This window comes from Cuculus canorus, chromosome 1 (genome assembly GCF_017976375.1).
Source record: "Cuculus canorus isolate bCucCan1 chromosome 1, bCucCan1.pri, whole genome shotgun sequence".
Taxonomy (NCBI): Eukaryota; Metazoa; Chordata; class Aves; order Cuculiformes; family Cuculidae; genus Cuculus; species Cuculus canorus.
The window spans coordinates 156,943,443-156,965,103 of NC_071401.1; the positions used below are offsets into that span (position 1 = coordinate 156,943,443).

At 43.8% G+C, this 21,661-nt stretch overlaps 1 protein-coding gene across 2 annotated transcripts in view; it reads left to right on the forward strand.

The window, feature by feature from the left end:
- The window catches only part of GRIN2B (glutamate ionotropic receptor NMDA type subunit 2B), a 215,385-nt gene that overhangs the window by 122,808 nt on the left and 70,916 nt on the right, over positions 1-21,661 (forward strand). For both annotated transcript variants that reach the window (XM_009556593.2, XM_054056467.1), the window contains exon 4: positions 11,088-11,202. In XM_009556593.2, coding sequence (XP_009554888.1) covers positions 11,088-11,202 — 115 coding nt within the window. The remainder of the gene's footprint in view (positions 1-11,087; positions 11,203-21,661) is intronic.

Below are 21,661 nucleotides of genomic sequence, written 5' to 3' on the forward strand. Positions count from 1 at the left end.
TGAGTTCCTGGAAGGTGATGGATTTTTACCTGCTACATACTGTAGTCTGTCCTGCAGAAATCAAAAAGCCTGACTTGTCACCAGTGCTCTATCTCTTTCTTTGTCAATATACTTTTACTCTTTTCTAGAGGAATGTAATTTATTCAGTTCCATACTCTGGATTGTTTGTCTCCTTTTGGCTGCAACCTCTTTTCCAACACCACTGAGGAAGAAGCCTGAGTAATTGCAGTGCCATATTGGATACCTGTCAGATGGACCCCATCAGTATGATTCACAGAGGCTCCTGAACATCCAGCAGCAGAGAAAAAAGTCTTCAATTGCTACCAATCTGGTCTAGGAGTTGAACCATTGACCAGAAGGCAAATATTTCCTTTCTTTTTGCACCTTTCAGCCCCAGGAATGGATCACAAAACCACTGTGTGAGAATGTAAAAGTGCACTGACCATATCAGCAGACATAGTTGCCCTTCTTGTGTTTAGCAAGACCTCACGTATCCCCAGACATCACTCTCTCTTTTACCAAAAGGAAAAGAGAGAGGATGTGTAACTTCATTTAACAGAGCCTAGACTACAAACTACATCACAAAACACTCTACAAAGTTAATAATACAAGGCACAAGTCGGATGTGATATAAATGATGCAAATGTGTGAACTCTGAGTAGGACTTTGGCAGTGTTCCCAGCCGTGTTCAAAATGTACCCATGATATTTCTATCTCCCATATTGGAAACCCGCTAGAGACAGCCAGAAAAGACTTAGGTTGAGTTTATTATCCATATTTATCATTCATTTCAGAATAGCATCTTCCTCCCACTCTGATCCATCCTTAGAGCACTACATATGCACCCAGCTCAAAGCAGGAGGCTTCACACTCTGACTTTTGGGGCAAGAGTTGAGGATGGTGAGATATGCTTGAAGTATCGAGTGTGTGTTGCGAACTCAAAATAGATGGTGCAAGGGAATATGGACCCTGTAGCTATGCAGATAGAGGTAATGGAAGGGCCTTGCAAACTGTCAAGTCATGGGACTTCGGGTCAGGAAGGAGGCATACCTGAGTGCAGGAACCCAGGTGAAAGACTGAAAAGGGATGCTTGGTATTTATCTCTCTTTCATATTTTCCCAGTGTTTGAAAAAGATACGACGTCAGTGGAGGAAGAGCGCAAAGGAGTTATGGCTGTGATCAACAGGGTGGGGATAAGCAAAGGCTAGGGGCTGAGAATTTGTAGAATAATTTTTGAGTTAGCAGCTGGGGTCCAGAGAGCACCTGGATGGGGTCATTGTGGCTTTCAGAGCCTTGTTGGCCCATAGTGGGAGCACAGAAAGTGCCAGTAGTCATGCAGGGGAGCTGGCTGCAGCAAAGGCAGCGGTGCTTCAGCAATGGCTGTCTTGGAAGAGCTGATGAAGGTGATGACTGGCAATAGCAAGCCAGTGGGATGGATGGCAGTTTGGGTGGAGAAGCAGCAGCACAGGGAAGGGTGCTGGTGGTGAGGAGGGTATGGATTGCAGCAAGTGTTACAGCAGCGTTTGGAGTGCTAACTGCAAGCCAAGCCAAGAGTGGCTAATTATAGACATGTCTGTGTAGAGGAAGAGGAGGCAGGCTTGAGAAGGAGTATGAGGTCTGTAATTATGGCACTTTGCAATGAAGAAGCTGCTGCTCAGAGTGTGTCTAGAAGGTGTTCAGCTCTGGTATTAAGTGAAGCGATGTTCTCCATATGTGTCAGCTTGTCGCTTGCTTGCTTCTCCTTCTGTCTCACTCTTCACTTTCTTTCCCACTGCAGCATTTCCCCTGTTTGCATGTAGTGTGGAGAGAAATGAATTAATGGTTTCATGTAAAAAAAAAAAAGAAATGCTAAATTAGACACTGCCCCACTAGTGATGCAGCCTGTGCCCCTTGTCAGACAATACTAGTGGAGAGGTTTTCTTGAGAAGAGTGAGGTTTTCCTTACAATGCAAAGAAAAAAAAATCACGAGGAAGTTTAAAGGGGAGGAGGACCGACAAAAAAAAGAACGCTAATTGTTCTGAGATCTTCCTCAGCCCAAGGAAGGGTTAATGCTTTAAATGCAATGTAATTTCAGCAGTACTGAAGAACACGTTTCCATGGAAACATCAACCCACGGAGGGAGAGAAAGAGGGAGAAGGGAGAGGGAGCAGCAGCCAGAGAGCAGCTCCTCTAGCAGAGGAGGAACAGCCTCCAGACCCCCACACAGTTACTGACAGGAGTGATTATTTGTTTGTTTGTTTTAGTCTACTCCTCTTTGAAGATGGATAGGGGAGAAAGTGATAAGGTACCATCTTGGCCAAACTGCTACTGATCCAGGAGAATCCAGTCTCACTTTTTGGATTGAATCTCTGTGCGGGCAGTGACTCTGCTCCAGCGAGCACTGTGAATTCGCTGCCCTTGCAAATGCGTGAATGCTTTCAACCCTTGATAAACGTTGAATAACCCACAAATCGCTTGTGGTTTCTTGATAGGTCAAAAAAGTTAGGTTAGTCTGCTGTTTCAGAGAATGTAATAAAGAGATTTATTTCAATCTCTCCAGCTAGTTTAGCCTTGTCTGGCTTCTGGCAGGGACTTTTCTGGCAGATTTGAGTGGTTTTCCACAAGAAAGAAAGTCATGAAAGCTCTAGAGGAAAATTGATGTTCTTGCTTGCTGGTCTTGACTCCCAGGACAGAAGCTGGAATGAACTCTGGGTAAATACTGAGATGCCCCGATGGTTGACTCCCTGCACACCAGACACCTTCAGAAGACCAAAGATACTGTTGACATGCGCATCTACTTGGCCAGTTATTTTAAGCTGTGGACCACAGCCTTGCGGGTCCATGGGAGATTTTAAATGGCTATGCAAAAATGATTAAGAAAAGTAAGGCTGTTGTCAGTGTAATTAAATTCACTGTATGGAGACAGTAGTTCAACTGGAATATTTTTTTACAGCTCTGCAAATTGACAGAGCTGAAAAAAACATCATCCCGGGTGAAAAATCACTGTGAAGATCCTCATTTGACTTCTGTTCTGTGACTGCTTGCCCTATCAATGTCTACATGACTGTGCCCTAAGACAGATAAACAGATCTGAAGGACATCACTTAACCTTTCAGTATTTGCCTATTCCTAGTGGTATGGCTTCCATCAGTGACCTGTTAGGTGGATGGCAAGACATAATTATGACCCATTGTCAGCTGTTCTGACAAATGTAATTTTCTGTGCTTTTACTGTCCCATATAAGCAGATTTTTAGTCCTTTCAAATGGGAGAAATACCTTGAAGACTAGTTTTACTTTGGAAAAAAGTGGTATGTTAACTGTTCCTAATGAATAAGGAAGGATGGAAAGAAATACCAATAAAAAATGGTTCTTAAAAAAAGTAATTGGCAAGAGTTTATTAACTCAGTAAAGCTTTGCAGCTTGATCCAGTTTTGGACGAACATCTAGTTTTTATTTTATCTAGTCAGTGTAACAATTTTGACCTCAATGCTATTTTTCTGTTAGGTATTTTCTATTACTTAGAGGCTTCCTATTACTTAAAAGTTATTTCAGAAGTATGTTTTTATTACAGCTTTTTGGATTAAGAAAAAACCCAACTTTCTGAAAATAAACTGAATTCCTTTGAGATTTATAGATATTTCCAGCTTTATCCAGAGTGTGCTCTTAAAACACTTTTCCTTGTTTCTGTTTTATTTCCAGTGAGGGCAGAGTGTGCAGAGGTATATTCACAAGCTACTTAGGGCTGTGTCATTTTCCCAGCAAAAAAGATATTTTCAGAAGAAAAGTTGTTAATCAAATATTTTGGGCTTAAAGTGAAATATTTTGACATAGAAATCCTGATTGCTATTGCTTGTAATTAGGAGCATGGAATTTTATATACTTATTTTCCCTTCATGAAACTTGCATAGACTAAATCTCCAGCGATCAGTGATATTCTTTCTCCTGCTGAGGTGATGCTGTTACTTGCAGGACTCTCTCAGGGTGGCACATTACGGATGTATTATAGCGGGGGCTCTTGTCCATAGAAGAAAGGTAGAAAGTGTAACACAAAAGACCAGACTGTGTGGGAGCATGACTGTGCCAGAAGCTTCATTTTCTTTCCAATGTCAGTTTTCAGATCTTGTGTCTCTCTTTCTTTCTGACAAAATGTTAGCCTCCTCATGAGAATATGCTGTTTCCAAGGTCTTCTCCTCCTTTCCCATTTAAAAAGTGGTTTTGATAGGTAAGTTTTCCTGACTGGCATTTGTGAAAACAGGTCAGTCAGTATGTGGGTGAGAAAAATTTGGCTTTGGTTGTGTTTTCAAGATATTGCTGTGACCAATATAGCTGGTGGGGCAAAATGAAGATTTATTCTGCCTTTTTTTCCATAAACAGGTCACCTCATCCTGATGTATATCGATGTTTCCTACAAATAAACCAGCTCTTTCAGTCTGGCCTTGGTACTGTCAGCAGTACACTGGCACAGGGAGTGTAAAATACCACTGGACCTGAATAGCAGCACCTCTTTACACCTTTCTATCAAAGACAATGACTGCATAGGACAAAAAGCAAATGGGAAATGAGCTCCTAGATGTTATTAGGTACATGGGGGAAAAAGTTATCATGGGAACTCTAAACTCGCTGAAGCAGTTGGACAAACAGCCTTTCACCTAGGTGTCACTACTATAATTTCTGTCCCAGATTGGAGGCTCCCCGTGGCAGGATGATTTGGTAACCCTGCACAATGAGTCCCTGCCCTGTTCACTTCTTGATGAACACGTCTGTGCTGCAAAACTCCGTGCTGTGGTGTGTGAATTTCCTCTTACATTTTAAGGAGGAAGTCTGGTGACTGCACAGATGGTGGAAAGTAAGCTTTTCTTCTCGTTCTCAGCAATGATCCTGTCTCATTAGGATCAAGGAATGCATGTAGGAAAGCAGCCATGCCATTGCTCTGGCTCCCTACATACTCCAATGATAGATGCATCCTCAGTCCCCAGGAACTGTCAGCTCAGAGTCTTTCTGAAATGACAAATTCATGGTAGATAAGTAGAAGAAATGGGAAATAAAGTGAAAGTACAGCTTTTTTTATGATTAAGAGGGAATGATGGAAAAGATTCATACTTCCACTCTATATAGGGGTTGTCACTTGGAAGTCTCTGCAAACACATACGTTTGTTTCTAAACAACTTTGCTGCATATGACAGAGAAACAGCAAGGACAGATCAGTAGAAATTTGTATTCCACCAGAAATGGATATTTCAAAGGTCAGGATCAAGCACCAAGAAAATTCATCTTCCTAGAGATGAGGGGACAGAATCTCAGAAGATCAAACAATATCGCTGCATAGATGTCAGCTGAGTGTTGCTGATTTATTCCAGCCCAATATCTGCCCTCTTGTCTTTGAAAAAGGTATGGACAGCAGGGAGAAACCAAATCAATCTCTCAAATCTCTGTTATCTTGTACCTTGAGGAATCTGAGGAATATTTCCTAATCTAGATGCTTTCCTAACCCCTTTGGTTAACAAAAACAATCTTAAACTCTGACCGTTTCTCTAAGCCTGCTGGTCAGGTTGGTTCCCAGTAGTATAAAATGGCTGTAGACTAGACAGTTTTTCTGCTTCAGGATGCCTGCACCATTTGGAATTTGCTTGATCTCTTTTCTACATTTGCTTTCTTTCTTGTAGTGCATCTCCGCAGATTCAGTGGTGATGCTAACAGTGAGAGAGAAAGGAGCAAATGAAGAAGAGTGAGACACTGTTCCTTTAAGATTTAATTTTTCTAGTCAATGATTGCTTCTATTTTTTTCCCATCTTGTTTTGGTTTTGTTCTTCACGATAGCAGAAAGAACGTGCCCCTTGTTACATAAAATCAGCTGCACTCATGCCCTTTGCGTGGAATCCTTTTGCTGAAAATTGTACCTGACACTGGACAGATGTTACATAGCCACAACCAGATGTGCCTGACTCTCACAACTCCACAAGGCACTGGCATCGCAGTGGCAGGAGGCAGTGCTGAAAGCTAGGGCAGTGTGGGACAGTGAGCAGTGGGAAAGCCTCTGAAAGGCTCAGCCAGGGTTAGTACCAGCCATGGGAAATTTTGATTGAAGGTCCAGGCAGAGTCCATTCTCACCTTTTTGGAGGTGAGCAAGTGGTTTCAATATCCCACGGAGGTTGTCTTACCTCAGGATACCTCACACATGAACAGCTGTGTCTGGATGGCTGGTATGCATGTATTGGCTGTTGTCTGGGGCAGAGGCAGCCATGGAAATATTGAGCAATGATATGTAGAAAAAAATTTGGTGTTATGTTGAGCTTTTCACGGGTTTGGAGAATGGAGGTTTAAATCAGAAGTTGAAGGGATCAGTTCAGCAACTTGTTAAAAAAATACGCTATTTCAGTCCCTCAGATGAGAGCAGAAGCTATTAAAAGCATAGTTAGTGCTGGTTAAATCTTTATTTGTCAATTGCTTGCTGCTTGAAGGTCAGAATTCCCATTTGTAGATAAAGGCACAGGTCCTAAACTCCATTTTCCATGTCCTTTGAGTCCACCTACCTTTCTGTCTGTCCATCCTCATCCAGGAGCAGGCACGCAAGGTGGGCAGGACCTGCTACAGGGCAGGACCAATGCACTCTGCCAAGGTTGTTTGCACCAGCCGAGGCTGGGTAGGTCTTGTCTTGCTGGTGCTGGGAATGTGGTTTGGAGCTGTGGGCACTTGTGCTAAAATGCAGTAATGTCCTCGTCTTCGCTCTCTCTTTGGCATGTAGTGGGTCTGGGCAGGCAGCTATGCCTGTCCCTGGTACCTTTGGCTGGTAGGTTTTTAATGCTGTCTCTAGGGGAAAGAAAAAGGCTATTTTACCATGCAGATCCTGCAGGACAAAGGCCTTTCACTGCCTTCACCTCACTGCAGTTACATTCGACCCCAGTGTTTCACATCACAATGAGTTTCCAAAGAGGCTGATGGTGGTTTGCATCCCCATCTCCTTATCTGCATCACACTCCAGCTGTCTTTTAACTTGCAAATCCTCTCTGGCAGAGCTATCCCATAGCCTTTCTTTCCCCACCCTCCACCTACATCCTGTTTTTCCCTCATGTGCTGGACTGCTAAAATGACTCTCTGATATGGATGTTGGAGAGGCTGTTCTATTTATATGACCTGTCTTACTCAGGGAAGTGGTCGATGTTAGGATAATCATACCATTTCAGACAAACTACTTGTCTCATTGGAGCATAACAAGCACTGACAGAGCACAGGGGAGTGTGCGTGTCTTGTGCACACACGTGTGAAGTGAGGAGTGCAATGGACTGAATGGAGACAACATCCAAATTTGCCCACCCAGTGAGCAGGTTCAGGAGGAGCTGATTCCCAGCAAAGCACTGGAGGCAGAAGTAGGAGTGGTTAGTGCTGATTTCAAACGCATCTCCCTCAAAGCTGTCTCTGAGGCAGAGAAAAAAGATCGGTTAACACCCTCCCTGTCTCCCCTCAAGCCCCCTCCGCTTGCCACATTTGCCTCTTCAGGCTTTCTCCATCACTAGCTGAAACCATTTAAAATGTCATCATCTCTCTGCTGGTCCTAAATTAGCCATCTGATGTGGTTTTAATGCTCCATTTCCTATGCCGACCAGCCTTTGAAACATTCTCCATTAACTTGCAGGGCTGACAGCCTCACATCTAGGGCGGGTGATGTTACCTAATGGTCAGAGCACAAGATAGAGAGTATGGTCCTCCTGAGTCTGATTTGCTTTGTGCCCAAGGACATGTCCCTTCCTTCTTTGTTCCTGCCTGCTTGTCCAAACCAGGGGGCTCACAATGTCAGCCTGTTTCCACAGCGTCATGTGTTTTGCTCCCACCTGGATGAGTTTTGCCATTGCAGCCGCTGCACCTCCACCAGCCTGGGGAAGGGCTTGACCCTTCAGTGCTTTCATCAAGCAGCTCCAGAAATGCCCACATAAGCAAAATTCTTGCTGAAAGGTATTTATAGCAAATAAAATTAAATTGCCTGTATTTGCCCCCAATCTCTGCCCCTGCCTTCCTCCCCCTTCCCTTTCTTTCTCCATCTTAGAGCCCAAAACATCCAGGGAATCATGAGTTAAGCCATTTACAGGCAGTTTCATCTCGGTTTCCCTCACCTGCATGTACAGCCTGCTGCCCTCACGTTGTGCCCCTGTTGCAGCTGGTGGTCCAGTGCAGAGGTGCCAGGGAGTCTCTGAGCCCCCTGGGTGCCTATTTAGGGACTGGAGTGTGCGTAGGCTGTAGAAAGGAAACAAATCCCCCTGGCCAGAGCAGGCAGTAGTAGTGCTGGCATACCAGGGCATTGCTGCTGCTGAAGCAGATGACTCTCACTGCGATAGCAAAGGAAGGCAGAGCAACTCTGTGTGTGGCTGGCTTGCAGCATGCTGCTGACCTGGCCTGCCAGAGAGTCCTTCAAGTCCTGATGCTTTGTCATGTAGGTGACCCCTTGCCCAGCACACCTGAGCAACCCTCATAGTACCCATTCTCGCCTGCATCCCTGTGTAGGTGGTGGGATCCAGCGACCTGCAGGAATGTATGGAAAGCTCAGGCGGAGCTGCTGCTTCTGCACTCCTGCTGTAAACTTTGGTAAACACATTGCTGAACGGTTTGAGGGAAAACCTTCTGAAGAGTTATGTGCCAAATTTGGAGACTAATTTCAGTCATTAAGGTGCGAAGTGAGGGATTTTAGTGCCACTTTAAGTGTAAATCTCAAGGCAGCTCCAAGGATTGGAGTCGCTGATGATCCCTCCTTGATTATTATTAGTGGTTCTAATCTTTTCAGTGGAAAATGAACAGAAATGACACCCTCTTGTGTCATATCTGTTGCTGATTTCTGTGAACTCTTCTTGTCAAGCTGTGTACGGGAGATTCCCATAGTGGCATCATTCTTGGGTAGGAGGAGAAAGTGCTGAGAACGGTTTAATATTGCTGTTTTTTAAATTAAATATTGGCACTGCTTTCTAACTACTGACATGTAAGGCTGCAAGTCATCACGCTAACAGAGTCCTCACCTTCTTGAAGCTTGCTTTGTCATTACTGTGGTAGCTAGTGCAGAGAAGTCATGAAATAGATGTAGTTGTAGTCTTAGTCGACTGGAAGGTCTTTCCCACCACCACAGCCTTACATAGGTCTGGTAGGCTGCACATACACAGGGATGGTCTGTGTGTGGCATTCCTCAGTATCAGCACAATACAAACACCCAGGAAAGACATTCCAGAAAAAGCACATGTATGGTCCTGACATGGGATGTTTTACACCATTAGAAACAAGTGCATGGCTAAGATTTTCCATGTGGTTGATGTTTTGGGATTCTCTCAGTGTTTGGGTGCTGAATGGATCAGGGTTTTGGAAAATAATGAATAGCCTGCCTTTGAAAATCATCTTGTTGCAAATGTTTCACACTGGGCTCCCTTATGGTTGTGTTTCCTATGCTGTGCATGTACCTTGAAGGTCACAACATGGAGCATGCATGGAATTTCTTTTAGAAATAAACATAATTGCTGATTACACTTGGTAATGAGGAATGAGTTGATGATTTTGGTAGATTAATGAAGTTAAGACAAAAAAGTTCAGGAAAAGGAAGAAGCTAAAATCATGACCTGCTTTTTGTGTTTGTTCAAAGAAGTTTTCCTGTTACCAATGCTTTCTTTAAATTAGAGGGATTCCTCTGTATGCAGGTAGTAGGAAAGCGTGAAGCCACTGAAAGAACAGATATTTTTTTCTTGAAATTGGTTCAAATTGATTTCAGAAGGGGCAAACTGAAGCTAAATATCAGGAAATGTTTCCTGGTGTCATGGCATAATAAAGCAGAAGAACCTCTCATGCCTATAATGGATATGTTGCTTGTGTAATTTATAGGAGGACCAGGCAAAGCACAGGAGGGCAGAGTCCTGAGGCTACCCCTGCAGGCAGTTTGGTCACCTCTACCTCTCATGGCGACATGATGCTACTGGTGCCAGAGCAGGTGTATAAAGGCAAAATCTACTTCATGCAACGGGATTGTCAATTCAAGTAAAATACATGAACAGGGGAAACTGTCAGAGTGCCACAGAGATGTCATATAAACCACTGAACTGTGAAATGTATATTTGCCACCTCGTCTTCCCTGCAGTGTCATTCTGGACACTCTGACAGTTAAGAAAACAATAGACCTGTTCCTCATTTACAGCAACACCATTTTAACATGCTCTCATGATGCAGCAAGGCTTTGAAATAAGTGTAGTTGTAGTCTCAGTCCACTTAAAGGTCTTCACCACTACCAGAACTGAGTAAAGAAGCCTTGGGATAAATAATATTGAAGCCTGGACTGTTTAATAGTCCATTTGTACAGCTGACATGAGATGCCCTGAAGGGTGGGTGGCTTGTGCAGAAGTGACAGGGCCTTTCTAGACAAAGAGACTCATTAATATTGGCTGCAAGGATTTGCAGGGCTGATCAGCCTTTAGTTTGATCTTGCTGGGTGTAAGGTATGACTCTGTCCCTAGAGAAAAGAACCTTCTCTGGGCTATCTGAACATCCACTGTCCGTATTCCTAAACTGCTTCAGATAATTGATTTGGGCCCTGCGAGGCATGCTGGCTGTGATAGGGATGGACCTTCTTGCAGGTGTGCTGCTCCTTACTCTGCTCACTGCAGCTTCTCTTATCATTGCTTCCATGTATGGGCTCGGGAGAGGCTGTCTCCACTGCTTCACCTGCAGGCCATCACTGTCCTCAAATGGTACATGAAGGCCTCTTTGGAGAATTAACGAAGTGTAGACTGTAGAACATTTTTACAAGGCTAATTACTATGCATCCCACTGCCCTTTGTGGTAAGGGAAGTCAAGGACTGTGGGTATATCTCTGAGTGTGTAATCTTATCTGTACTTTCAGGAATTCATCGTGAGCCAACCGCTTCACTATCCCAGTCACAAAATGGGGACGATTGCCCTGGCTTGCCTGAGTGTCCAAATTCCTGGAGTAATTGTTCTGTTCCTCCCACCTCCTTCCTCTTAGTTTTTTCCATTGTTTGCACTGTGGTCCAGCTGTCCTGGTGTAAGCTGCAGAGGAGAGACAAGCTCTCCTTTCAGGGTTGATTCCCAAGAGTTAACATTCTCCTTGCTCTTCTCTTTCTCCTGCAGGTACCTGATCAATGTCACCTTCGAAGGCAGGAATTTGTCATTCAGTGAAGACGGATACCAGATGCATCCCAAGCTGGTCATCATCCTTCTGACCAAGGAGAGGAAGTGGGAGAGGGTAGGACATGTTTGGTAATTCTCAAACTGTGTCAGGGAGGACGATGGAGGAAGTCTCTGGGTGAATAATCCCCCCCTGTCTTTCTGTACTTCTTATCGAGGGCTGACAATCTCCTCCTTGCATCCTGGACCACTGGTATCTCCAGTACCCAGGCTGCTGTCTTCTCCATGCAGGATGTCATTACATTCTTCCATTAGCGTGCATAAAAAATTCATCATCTTCCCTTCTGTGAGCTCTGAACATAAGTTTTCCTGCCTTTCACAGACGAGATCTCCTCTGTGCTATGGGCTTCAATGGCAGAGGCAGAAAATATTTCTCTGCTTGGCTTGGATGCAATGAAGTTCGGTATTCTAAATGACTGTGAGCTATAGCTACACTTAATAATATATTATGCCTGTGTTAACTGTGCTTGATAAGTCTGGCCAGTGTCATTTGCAATGGGATGATGCATTAAGTAGGATGTGTACATGAGATCATATTGAGTTGTTCCAAGATCCAAATTTGCATATTTCTGAATAATTTGCATGTAACCCAAAGCACTATTTTAGAAATGGTGTGGATTTCTGTGTTAGTGCAAAGCTTTGGTTCATTTCACCTCCTACATAAATGTCAGTGGTCCAGGCTCAGAACAAGCACTCCCAAAAGTTTTGAATTGAAGTAGTGGGGTAGTTTCAGGGCTAAGAAAATAAGATATAAAAAAGTGACAGGGGATAGATGCTGGAGTGAAAGCAAGGAGAATTCAGCAGAGCACTCAATAGACAAGAAGTAGTGCTTGGTCCAGATATGATCATGTGTATGGCTTAGAAAATGCCCGTTTGCCCCACCAGGCTCAGAAAGCCTTCTCTCCTTGGCTGCATGTTCTCTGCTTGGACTTGCAAGTGGCCTGCATGACCAAAGCTGGGAAGAAATTCATGGGGAAATGAGAATGAAATAGGGGGTTGTCAGAAGCGCATTCAGAAGAGAACTGGAAGATCCACTTTAGAAGGAGGCAGAAGAGCCATTGCATTATTGCCAGGCAGGCACTAAGGCCTCCCAGTAGTTGCAGGAATTTTGGGGAGAGGGTGAAAGGCACAAGCTTTTGCCTCATTTCCAGGAAGACTCGTCTACCTTGTGGTCTTGGCACTGTACAAACCAGATCAAAGTGTGTGGTTTGGGAGAGTCTGCAGAGGTCTCAGTGTGACAGGATTGAGGCAACATATGGCACAGCATTAGCACATGTGGACAGCTCTTGGACATGTTTGGAGACAGACTGGCTCGATATTGCACGTGGGGTGTGCAGGCAAAACTCAGATGCAGAGACGTCACATCAGGCTCTGTCCATTGCACAACTTCACCAAAGCCCACCAGGCAAAGTCCAGGAGGATTTGTTCCTAGCTGGCACCAAATTTGTTCTCATGGGGAAAACTCGATTGTCAGAGCAAGAAAATGAGGCACTAGCAGCACGAATCCTGCTAGGGATTATTAGCAGGGGTGGCTAGAGGGAGTCTGTTGCTGGAATGCTTTGTAGACTCTGGGGAGGCACAGCTAAACGCAGTCCTGTTTTTACCTTGCTTGTCACATGCATTACCCTGTCGAACCCTCAGAGAGGGCTTGGGGGCTTCCATGAGTGGTAAGAGGGGTTATTCAGTCCCTGAGAGAGGTCTTTCAAATCTGTGGTCTTTCAAATGAACTAACAATTAGTGGAAGGGATGTTGTTGAACTGGAGTGTTGGGGTTAGACCTGGGACCTGCCTGAACCTTGCTGTTTGTAGGGACGATTTGGCATCCATTAAACTAGAACAGTTCTTCATTTTATAGGAGCTGTGGCTGGACTGAAATGAGATTATGATGAAGTGTGGTATTAGTGGTATGAGAAGCCCAAAGTGCTTCCTGAGCACAAATGGTTTACCTTGAAGTGGGTTTCTCACTCAGTGGGAAGATCAGATTATCAAAATCAAAATCTGAGCTGTTTGAATTATACACTGGCAGGTCCTTCCTGGAAGATGCAAAAGTCACCTCCAACATGCTATAATTACAGACAAATACCTTTTATACCTGGAACCTCATACTCTTTTTCTTAGTTTTCTACATGTATCATAAATGCAAACATTAAAATATAAAGGGTGAAATGGAGCTCTCTGTGGCAAAGATCATGATTTTGTTCTGTGTTTGCAAATACAGGCAAAGCAGAGTGCTGGCCCTTAACAGCAGCTCCCAGGCAGTGCCATAATACAAGCCATAAATTATTCATGTATTATTAGCACACAATCCCAATACCTTTGTAAGCACATTGTTTTGCAGTGTAATGTCATCCAAACTCTCACTAGTTTTTTTGCTAAATTATCAAGGTGCTTTGTCCTGGCAACTTCTAGGCAATATATACAAGAAACTGTGCAAAGCACAGGAGAGTTTCCAAGTCAAACAGTCAGGCAGTAGGAGATGAGAGATGAAAGGCTGCATGGGAAACACTGATTCAGTCCACTTGTGTGTGTTCGCTATAGCTCAGTCTTTAATTACATCACTGCATGCTTTTATCCATAATCAGATGCTGTGCCTGGAAGGAACATCAAGAGGTCATTTAGTTCCTTGCCATGCCCAAGGGAGGGATCAATTAGACTGAAATTATTCCTGACAGATGTTTGTCTCACCTGTTCTGAGAGTCCTTCAATGCTAGAAACTCCATGAAGTCCTGAGGCAATCTCTTCCATGGCTTCTTTTTCCTTACCCTGGAAGTTTTTCTAATGTCTAACCTAGATTTCCCTGACTGCAGTTCAAGTCCATTACTACTTGGAATCTCCCTAGTGGACCCAGATAATTGTTTATTCTCCTTTTTATCTTCCCTGTGTATGTCTGAAGGTTTCTATCATGCTGTCTCCCAATCGTCTCTGCTGTAGATTAAACAAGAATTTGTTCAGTCTCTCATGATAGGTCACGTTTTCTAGTCTTCTGATCATTTTTTATTAGTCTCTTCTGGATTTAGTGACAGAGTTTGCTGCTCTGTACAGCTTGGTGCAGTTGATTCTTGAAAGATGGCTAATAGATTGCGAGGAGTATGTCTCATGGGGTATATATATATAAAGAAATGTTTTGCAACAGGTGTGAAGGCTTCCATTTTCTGATCAGCAAAGATGCAGACAGTGACTGATGTGTTTCAGGATTCCAGGTCTGTGAAATTTTTTGAGATTTCGATTTTTCATCTCAATTTGGGAATAAATATCTTCCAAACCTCACTAGTTATTTCAGAGCAGGAATTCATTTTTCAGAAGAGCTACACCTGTCCCAGACTCTGATGATGATGATAAATCTCCTCCTGTGCCCTTCAGACGTACTGAAGCTTAGTAGGGCTGACAATCATGAAAGAGCACATAGAGTAGCCGCTTACTGGAAAGGGGCAGTAATCTGAATTCTTTTGCTCTTGTAGCCATGAGTAATGATTCCTCCTGTATAAACAAATACATTGCATTTCATTCACTTCTCTGTCCTCTGCTCTTCAGGGGCAGAATGCTGCATGCCTTCCCTCACTACCTTTTAATTAGCTAGTTAGAGCGCTTTGCTTCCCTTGCCAGACAACCTAGATGTGTTTTGGGTGCCTGGATGCCCCTGTTGTATCTGTCACAGCGGGAAGGTATGCACATGGAGTTGGCAGAGGAGCCCCTTGAAAGGTCATGCCTCAAAGCAGCAGTGAACTGAGGCCAGAGGTCTCACAAGGTGAGCTGGAAGAATGATAGTATGCTAGGTTTTGAGCCTGTGGGTTGTGATGTTTTGTGTGGGAGGAGTTTTCACCCAGGCTTTTTCTTTGCTTTAGTGATTGCCTTTCTCCTTTGTTCTCCTATAATCCCACATATGACGAGGGCTTATTTCTGGGTTTATGATCCCTTGATGAGAGCTGACAAGTGCTGCTCTGTAGCTCTTGCCCACATCCCCACCTTTCCTGCTGAGGCAGGGCACAACAGTTCTGTAAACTAGCTTCTAGTTCCTCCTGTCTGCTATCTTACTTTCCCCCAGCAAATGTCCTCTTTGAGGAGGGCCACAAAGATGATCAGGGGCTTGGAGCATCTCCCATATGAGGACAGGCTGAGAGAGTTGGGCTTGTTTAACCTAGAGAAGAGAAAGCTTTGGGGAGACTTTGTACCAGCCTTCCAGAACTTAAAGGATGCCTACAGGAAAGGCCAGGAAGAGCTCTTAATCAGGGAATGTAGTCATAGGGTGAGGGGTAATGGTTTTAAGCTGAAAGAGGGGATATTTAGATTAGATATCAGGAAGAATTTTTTTTTATTGTGAGAGTTGTGAGAGAAATTGTGGATGCCCCATCCCTGGAGGTGCTCAAGACCAGGTTGGATGAGGCTTTGAGGAACCAGGTCTAGTGGAAGATGTACCTGCCCGTGGCAGGAGGGTTGGAATTGGATGTTCTTTAAGGTCCTTTCCAACCCAAACCATGCTATGATTCTATGATTCTCTCATTAAACCTGAGTATGCCACAGACATTAGTATCTCTGAGGCCCTCTTTGGGATTCTTCCTGTTTAAACTCTTTCATTTCTGGTAAGTTTTGCATCACTTCCATCACTAGGTTGTTCTCAGCCTCTCTCTTTTGCTGACGCTTATTTGCCTCTTCCCTTAGGTGTGTCACTGGGAATTCAGAGCACCTTTCCATGTGGCTCATGTCATCAATCTCTTGTGCCACCTCACAGAGCCCTTTGATTGAGGGCTCCCTGGGACATCTCTTACCATGCATGCTCCACCAACTCCAGCTCCTGGCTGGAAGAGCAAAGCCCCAGGTGATGGGTTTAGACAGGATGCCACTACAAGCCATCTTAGAGAGGGACAGATGGGAAACTCATGCTGAACAATTCAGTCTCCCTGTTGCATGTGCTAATCCTCTGCCCCTATCAACCCTCACCTCCCTCAGCAGATAAAATGTTTGCCTACTGCTGCTCCTATAATTATCAGTGTTTGACTTTTGAACTCTTGAAAATCAATTAACAGTATCTGTTCTGCTTCCTCTAGCCATCACTGTGGCTGTGATTACAAATTCACAGAGGCTGCTCGTAGTCTGTTCCCCTACACCACTGCAAACATTAGTGTTCCCTGGGAATGAAGCCATTTGCTATAACGTGCTGTCAGCTGCCTCAGTGACTGTAGACTTCCAGTACTGCCTGATGCTGAAATGGGGTGAAAAATGGTCCTGCTACTCTCTGTCACATGGGCTTTCAGCCTTGATTGTAGTCCACATTAGATGAGTTAGTGAGTTTGTGTGATGCTGTCCCCTGCTTGGGACAGGGCATCGTCACGCACGTCTTTGCTTGGCAGAGGTTCCCTCAGGATGTGGGAAGGAGCTACAGGAGTCAAAAAAGAAAAATGGAAAAATGACCTTTGTGTTACCAAAAAAAAAGAGAGGAAACAGAACAAGATAAGTCTTTGGACATCTAAATCATCGCTGAGAGGAAGGACATTATGGTCAATTGCTTTTCCTGTCTACAGTAAGCAGAAAGAAGGTGAAATCTTGCTAAATTTTCAAGCAGAAGAATTTTGGTTAGATATGTAGGAGGCTGTCTGATTGTTAGCATAGTGAGACACGGTGAGGCTTATTTGCTGGTAGGGCTCATTTGCTGGAGGACACATAGAAAAATATCCAACAGTGTGAGATTTAAATCTATCTTGTCCTGTCTCAGAGCTGGTGGATGTAGTAAGTGATCTCTTGTGGTTCTCTGCCAGACTACATTTCTGATTAGATTACAAGATGAACCTGAAGACTGCCTCACAAGAGACCACTTGTTTGATAGGAAGGAAGAACTAGGTTATGGACAAGCTGATCAGCAAAAAATTCAAGCGAGCCTGGTCCATTGAGGGCATAATTTCTGCAAGCTTCTGCCATGTACCTTTTGTATGAGCAGGTGGTTGATGCGTGAAGGCTGTTGTGGATGGCTGCAAATGAAAGCCCTTATGGAGGTTCTTGTCACCTTCTGGAGTCTGCGGCTTTGGAGGTCTGATGAACACCACAGAGATGCTGAAGAGGCTGTAGCTTTTGATAATGGTGCAGCCTTCAGGCCTAGTCCCAACTCATTCTGTGCATTAAAAGAAATAATCACTGTCATTTCTTTGTGTGCTTCAATGTCCCAGCAGTAGAAATACTGAGAGAGGAGAGCAACACTGAGAATCTGATCAGTATTCTTTTAGTAAGGGTCTGTATGATACTGACAACTCCATGAAGAACCAATATGAATCATGTGCCTGTTATGTTTCCCGGCAGAAGGAAGGATTTAGATTTATTTATATATTTAATTTTCTGAGGAAGGCTCTTTAAAAATGAGAGGAACAAGAAAGTAGATGAGGTGAGGTGAAACCTGCAGCTGTACAAATCCAAGCATCTTCTCTGAACGCCCTCCCCTGCCTTTGAAAAGATGACTAGCTCATTTGAGACAGTTTCTTCCTTGTGGTGTCTGGTGCCTACCTGAGCCCTTACACATGCATGTGCAGATATGCTTGCCTCCCTGGGGTGGAAATTACTGCCTTTGGTCAGGTTCTGCTTTGTATGTGGAGTTTTGGCACCTTGACAGCATGTCCAGGGACTTCAGAGAGGGAATGTTTTTTTTATCCCACTGATTCCTTTTATGGTGACACAAGATCAGATTGTTTTTGCCAATCAGCCTTGTTTTGCTAATTTCCCTGTGTACATGGGGATTTATGACTCATTGTCCCTGAGGAGAAATGGCATGGGATTTTGTTTAAACCTACTCAGAGTTAGTGACTGATTCTGTTCCCATAGAACCAGTTTTTAGAAGGATATAGCTTCACTTAGGACAGATGAACCATTCTAGATTTAAGCACATACGGCTGAAAATAGAATGAGAGCCTATAAATGCATTTCCCTCCTTATTTGTAAAGACTTCTTTCTGGACATTTCTCCAAGAGACCATAATTTCCTGAATCCGTTGCTTCTCATTAAACAGCAGACTTGCATCAAAGAATACATATTTTATGGATATCTCACTCCCAAGTGAGTGTCCCTTAGATACCTGATCTAGGTCACATCTGATGGCTCTGCTGATGACCCTGATTCAATCAGACAACCAGATGGCTTTATTTGTGCACCTATGCTGCATCCACTGTCAGAATTTGGCCTGGCTTCTCACAGTTGTCTGGGATTAGCCACGCATACGTTCTGTATGTATGTGTGGCTAATTACAGCCATGTTAATCTTACACTGACTCCTGAGGAGAAGGGCAGATGCAAGGGGTACACAGAGCTTTTTTTACCAGGTGATAAATGGAAATCTCTTTCTGAAAACTCCTCCTATGTAAATCTTGTGAAATGTTGATCAAATAGTATCTTTGCTGACTGACTGTATCAGACCATTAGATTAGATTACTGCATCCCGCAGTAATGAGCCAATCTATCTCTTTGACCAAAGAGGACCAGAATTGGGTATCTCCTGCTATCCACCCTATATTATGTCAATATAAGCTGTTTACTCTCTTTGCCTCTTGCTGAAGTGGTTCCTGAATTTGTTTGCTTGAATTTTGGAGTATATTTGTATGATTCATGAGCCTGCAGAAAAATATTCTGGCTCTTCTCCACCATGCCCTACTCCTTGGCTACCAGAGGGAATTCTTGCATCGAAACAATGACAGCTTCTTGGAGAGACCTTGTCCTCTAATGCAAATCAGATATTGGAAAATCTAGAGATCTTTATTAAGCCCAGGCTGTCGTTAGAATGCCTCCTACCATTTAAATGATGGTTTAGCTGATGAGGGTGATAGTAGCTATCTGACCTTTGCTGGAGTTGCCAGCTTGAGTCCTTGGACAGGGCAACCCTGAGGACTCTGCGCAATGGTAACACCATCCAGCCATGGGAGAAGGCTGCTCTTGCCTTGGTTGTGTTCTGGATGAGAGCTTTAGTCTGGGGCTTTCTTCCAGTTGGCTTGCTTATGCACCATGCCCCCTTGCCACATGCACACGCAGTCACCTCTTGTGTGTCATCATTGCTGTCCTCAGCATCCAGTTATGGACTTGGGACTCTGCTCTGCAGGGAGCTGTGTGAATGCTAACAAGATAGGTGGCTCCTACCCCAAAGTGGTTACACTTTAATTAGAAGACAAAAGCCAGCAGATGGGTACAGATGGACAAACGGGGGAGTACAAGGGAACAATCAGACAACATTAGTCAGCATGGTAGGCAGCAGGCTTTACACACCAACTGCCTAACTCTTGCAAAGGGTTTGATAGGCAGTGGAGAATTATAACTAGCTTTGTGCAAGCCGATATTCGCCTCATGGAGAGTGTGAAGGGCAGATAGGAAAAAGCGGTAAAGGTGCTTTTGCGTGCTTGGAGAGCTGCAGCTAAGGAGATGTAACAACTCAAAAATACCTAGTGCTGCTGGAAAATTTCCAGTCTTCTTAACATCTGAGGGGATAATCCTAACTTTGCAGAGAACCCAAAAAACCTGTGGTAAGTTTACATCTTCCAGTGCAGCACCACCTGTCAGTGCAGGGCTGGTGTGCCAGTGCCAGAGGCACATTGCTTCTGGTTAAAAATCATCCAGCTTTCCACCAGCTTGGAGGTTTCCGTGACATGTCAGATGTTGCTGTGTATCTGGATCCCTTTCAATGAGAGTATTTTGTTGATTGTGGAAATATGTTATCCCAGCATGTTGACGGTAAATGTACATATCTTAATTCAGGTGATAGCTGAGCTGCTGCAGGAAGATGAGATTTCAAGTATGGGTACGGTAATTAAATATTCCTATCACAATGCAGTATCAAGGATTCATCTTATCATCCCTGACGAGTCCACAACATCCTCAAAAGAACAGGAAGAGGAAGTTAATTTTGTTAGAAATGAAAGAAAGAAATATTGCTGTTGTTGTCTGTTTTCTGGTGAAGGAAAACAAATTAATATTTCTTTTTCAGTCCACAGAAATGGTTTTCTGGCCTGAAAAAAACCCAAGCAAAACAGGTCATTTAAATGTAGTAAAACCATTTTGTAATATAGACCAATTTTGATAGAAAAATGTCATGTGAAATGAAATTTTCTAAAGCTTTCATTTTGTGCCATTTTTAAGCAAAGTATGCCATTGTGAAAAATCTAAGTGGTATATGCTGACATTCCAAGAATCCCCTCCATTGGACTTTCTTCAGGCCAAAACTCTTCTCTAATTTCAGTCTGAAGAATGACTTTTAACCCCAACTCCATTTATGAGCAAACTAACTATCAGTCCAACAGTGATTGCTCCTGCTGTACTCCATTCAGGAATGACATGGGCAGGTTGTGTGTCTTACAACACCATACGGATACAAAGCACAGCAAACTTCATTTTCATCTGCATTATCCCTAGGCATATATTAGAAATCACTTCAGGTACTCTGTAGCAGCCAGAAACCACACGGGTTGCCCCAGTGCCATTGGAAGAGGCAGTTTATTTCCTATTTCTTTTGGTGGCCAGACTAAGCAACAAAAATACAGCTGAGGAAAGCATGACTTTAAGATTAGAAATTGGTGAAAAGGTAAGGACAGAGGGGAAGTCTGGAAAAAGTGATAGCATAGCTCTTGCTGAAGCAGTCTTACAGTGAGTGAACGTAACCCTGGTGCCTGAGGGTGTGTTCTCATCTGTTTGGTTGCATTTACTTGAGACTCTGTCTCATGTCAACGACATCTTTGCTTTGTCTGTGAATCCTTTGCTTTTTCTATTTTTAAATTTTCTGAATGTTATTAACTGGAAGCTCTGTTTCCCTTCCATGGGGCTTGAGAAGAGGAAGGTGCTGCTGTGTCCTCATCTGTGTATTCATAGGATCCCTACATTTTTCTTTCTTTTGCATTTTTCTTTTGGTTTTGTTTTTCTTTCTCTTCCTCCTTCTCTTCCCCATTTCTTTTTTTTTCTAGAGTTCATGGAATCATAGAATAGCTTGGGTTGGAAGGGACCTTAAAGATCATCCAGTTCCAACCCCCTGCCATGGGCAGGGACACATCCCACCACATCAGGCTGCTCAAGACCCCATCCAACCTGGCCTTGAACACCCTGAGGGATGGGGCATCCACAGCTTCCCTGGGCAACCTGTGCCAGTGCCTCACCACTCTCATAGTGAAGAAATTCTTCCTTATGTCTAGTCTAAATCTGCTCCCGCTCCAGTTTATACCATCCCCCCTCGTCCTTTCACTACAAGCCTTTGTGAACAGTCCTTCCCCAACTTTCATGTAGGTCCCCTTCAAGTACAGGAGTTTTGGCAGTTTGCTTTTCCTGAAGTATAAGTCTGGATGCGTTTGCTTCCGGATGCATTGCAATAAATTTTTCTTTATATGAAATTCCTCAGACTTTTTTCAGTAAGGGCAAAAAAAAAGCTTATTTTTATATCTTTGGCTTGGTTTCTCTCCTCTGGTGTTAGTTCTGGACAGCATTTCTGCATGCACACCTTGCTTTGGGTTTGAACCCTGATTCTGCGGGGTTGACTTGGCTTGATGCTGACCTGCATCCTGGCAGTATTTTTTAC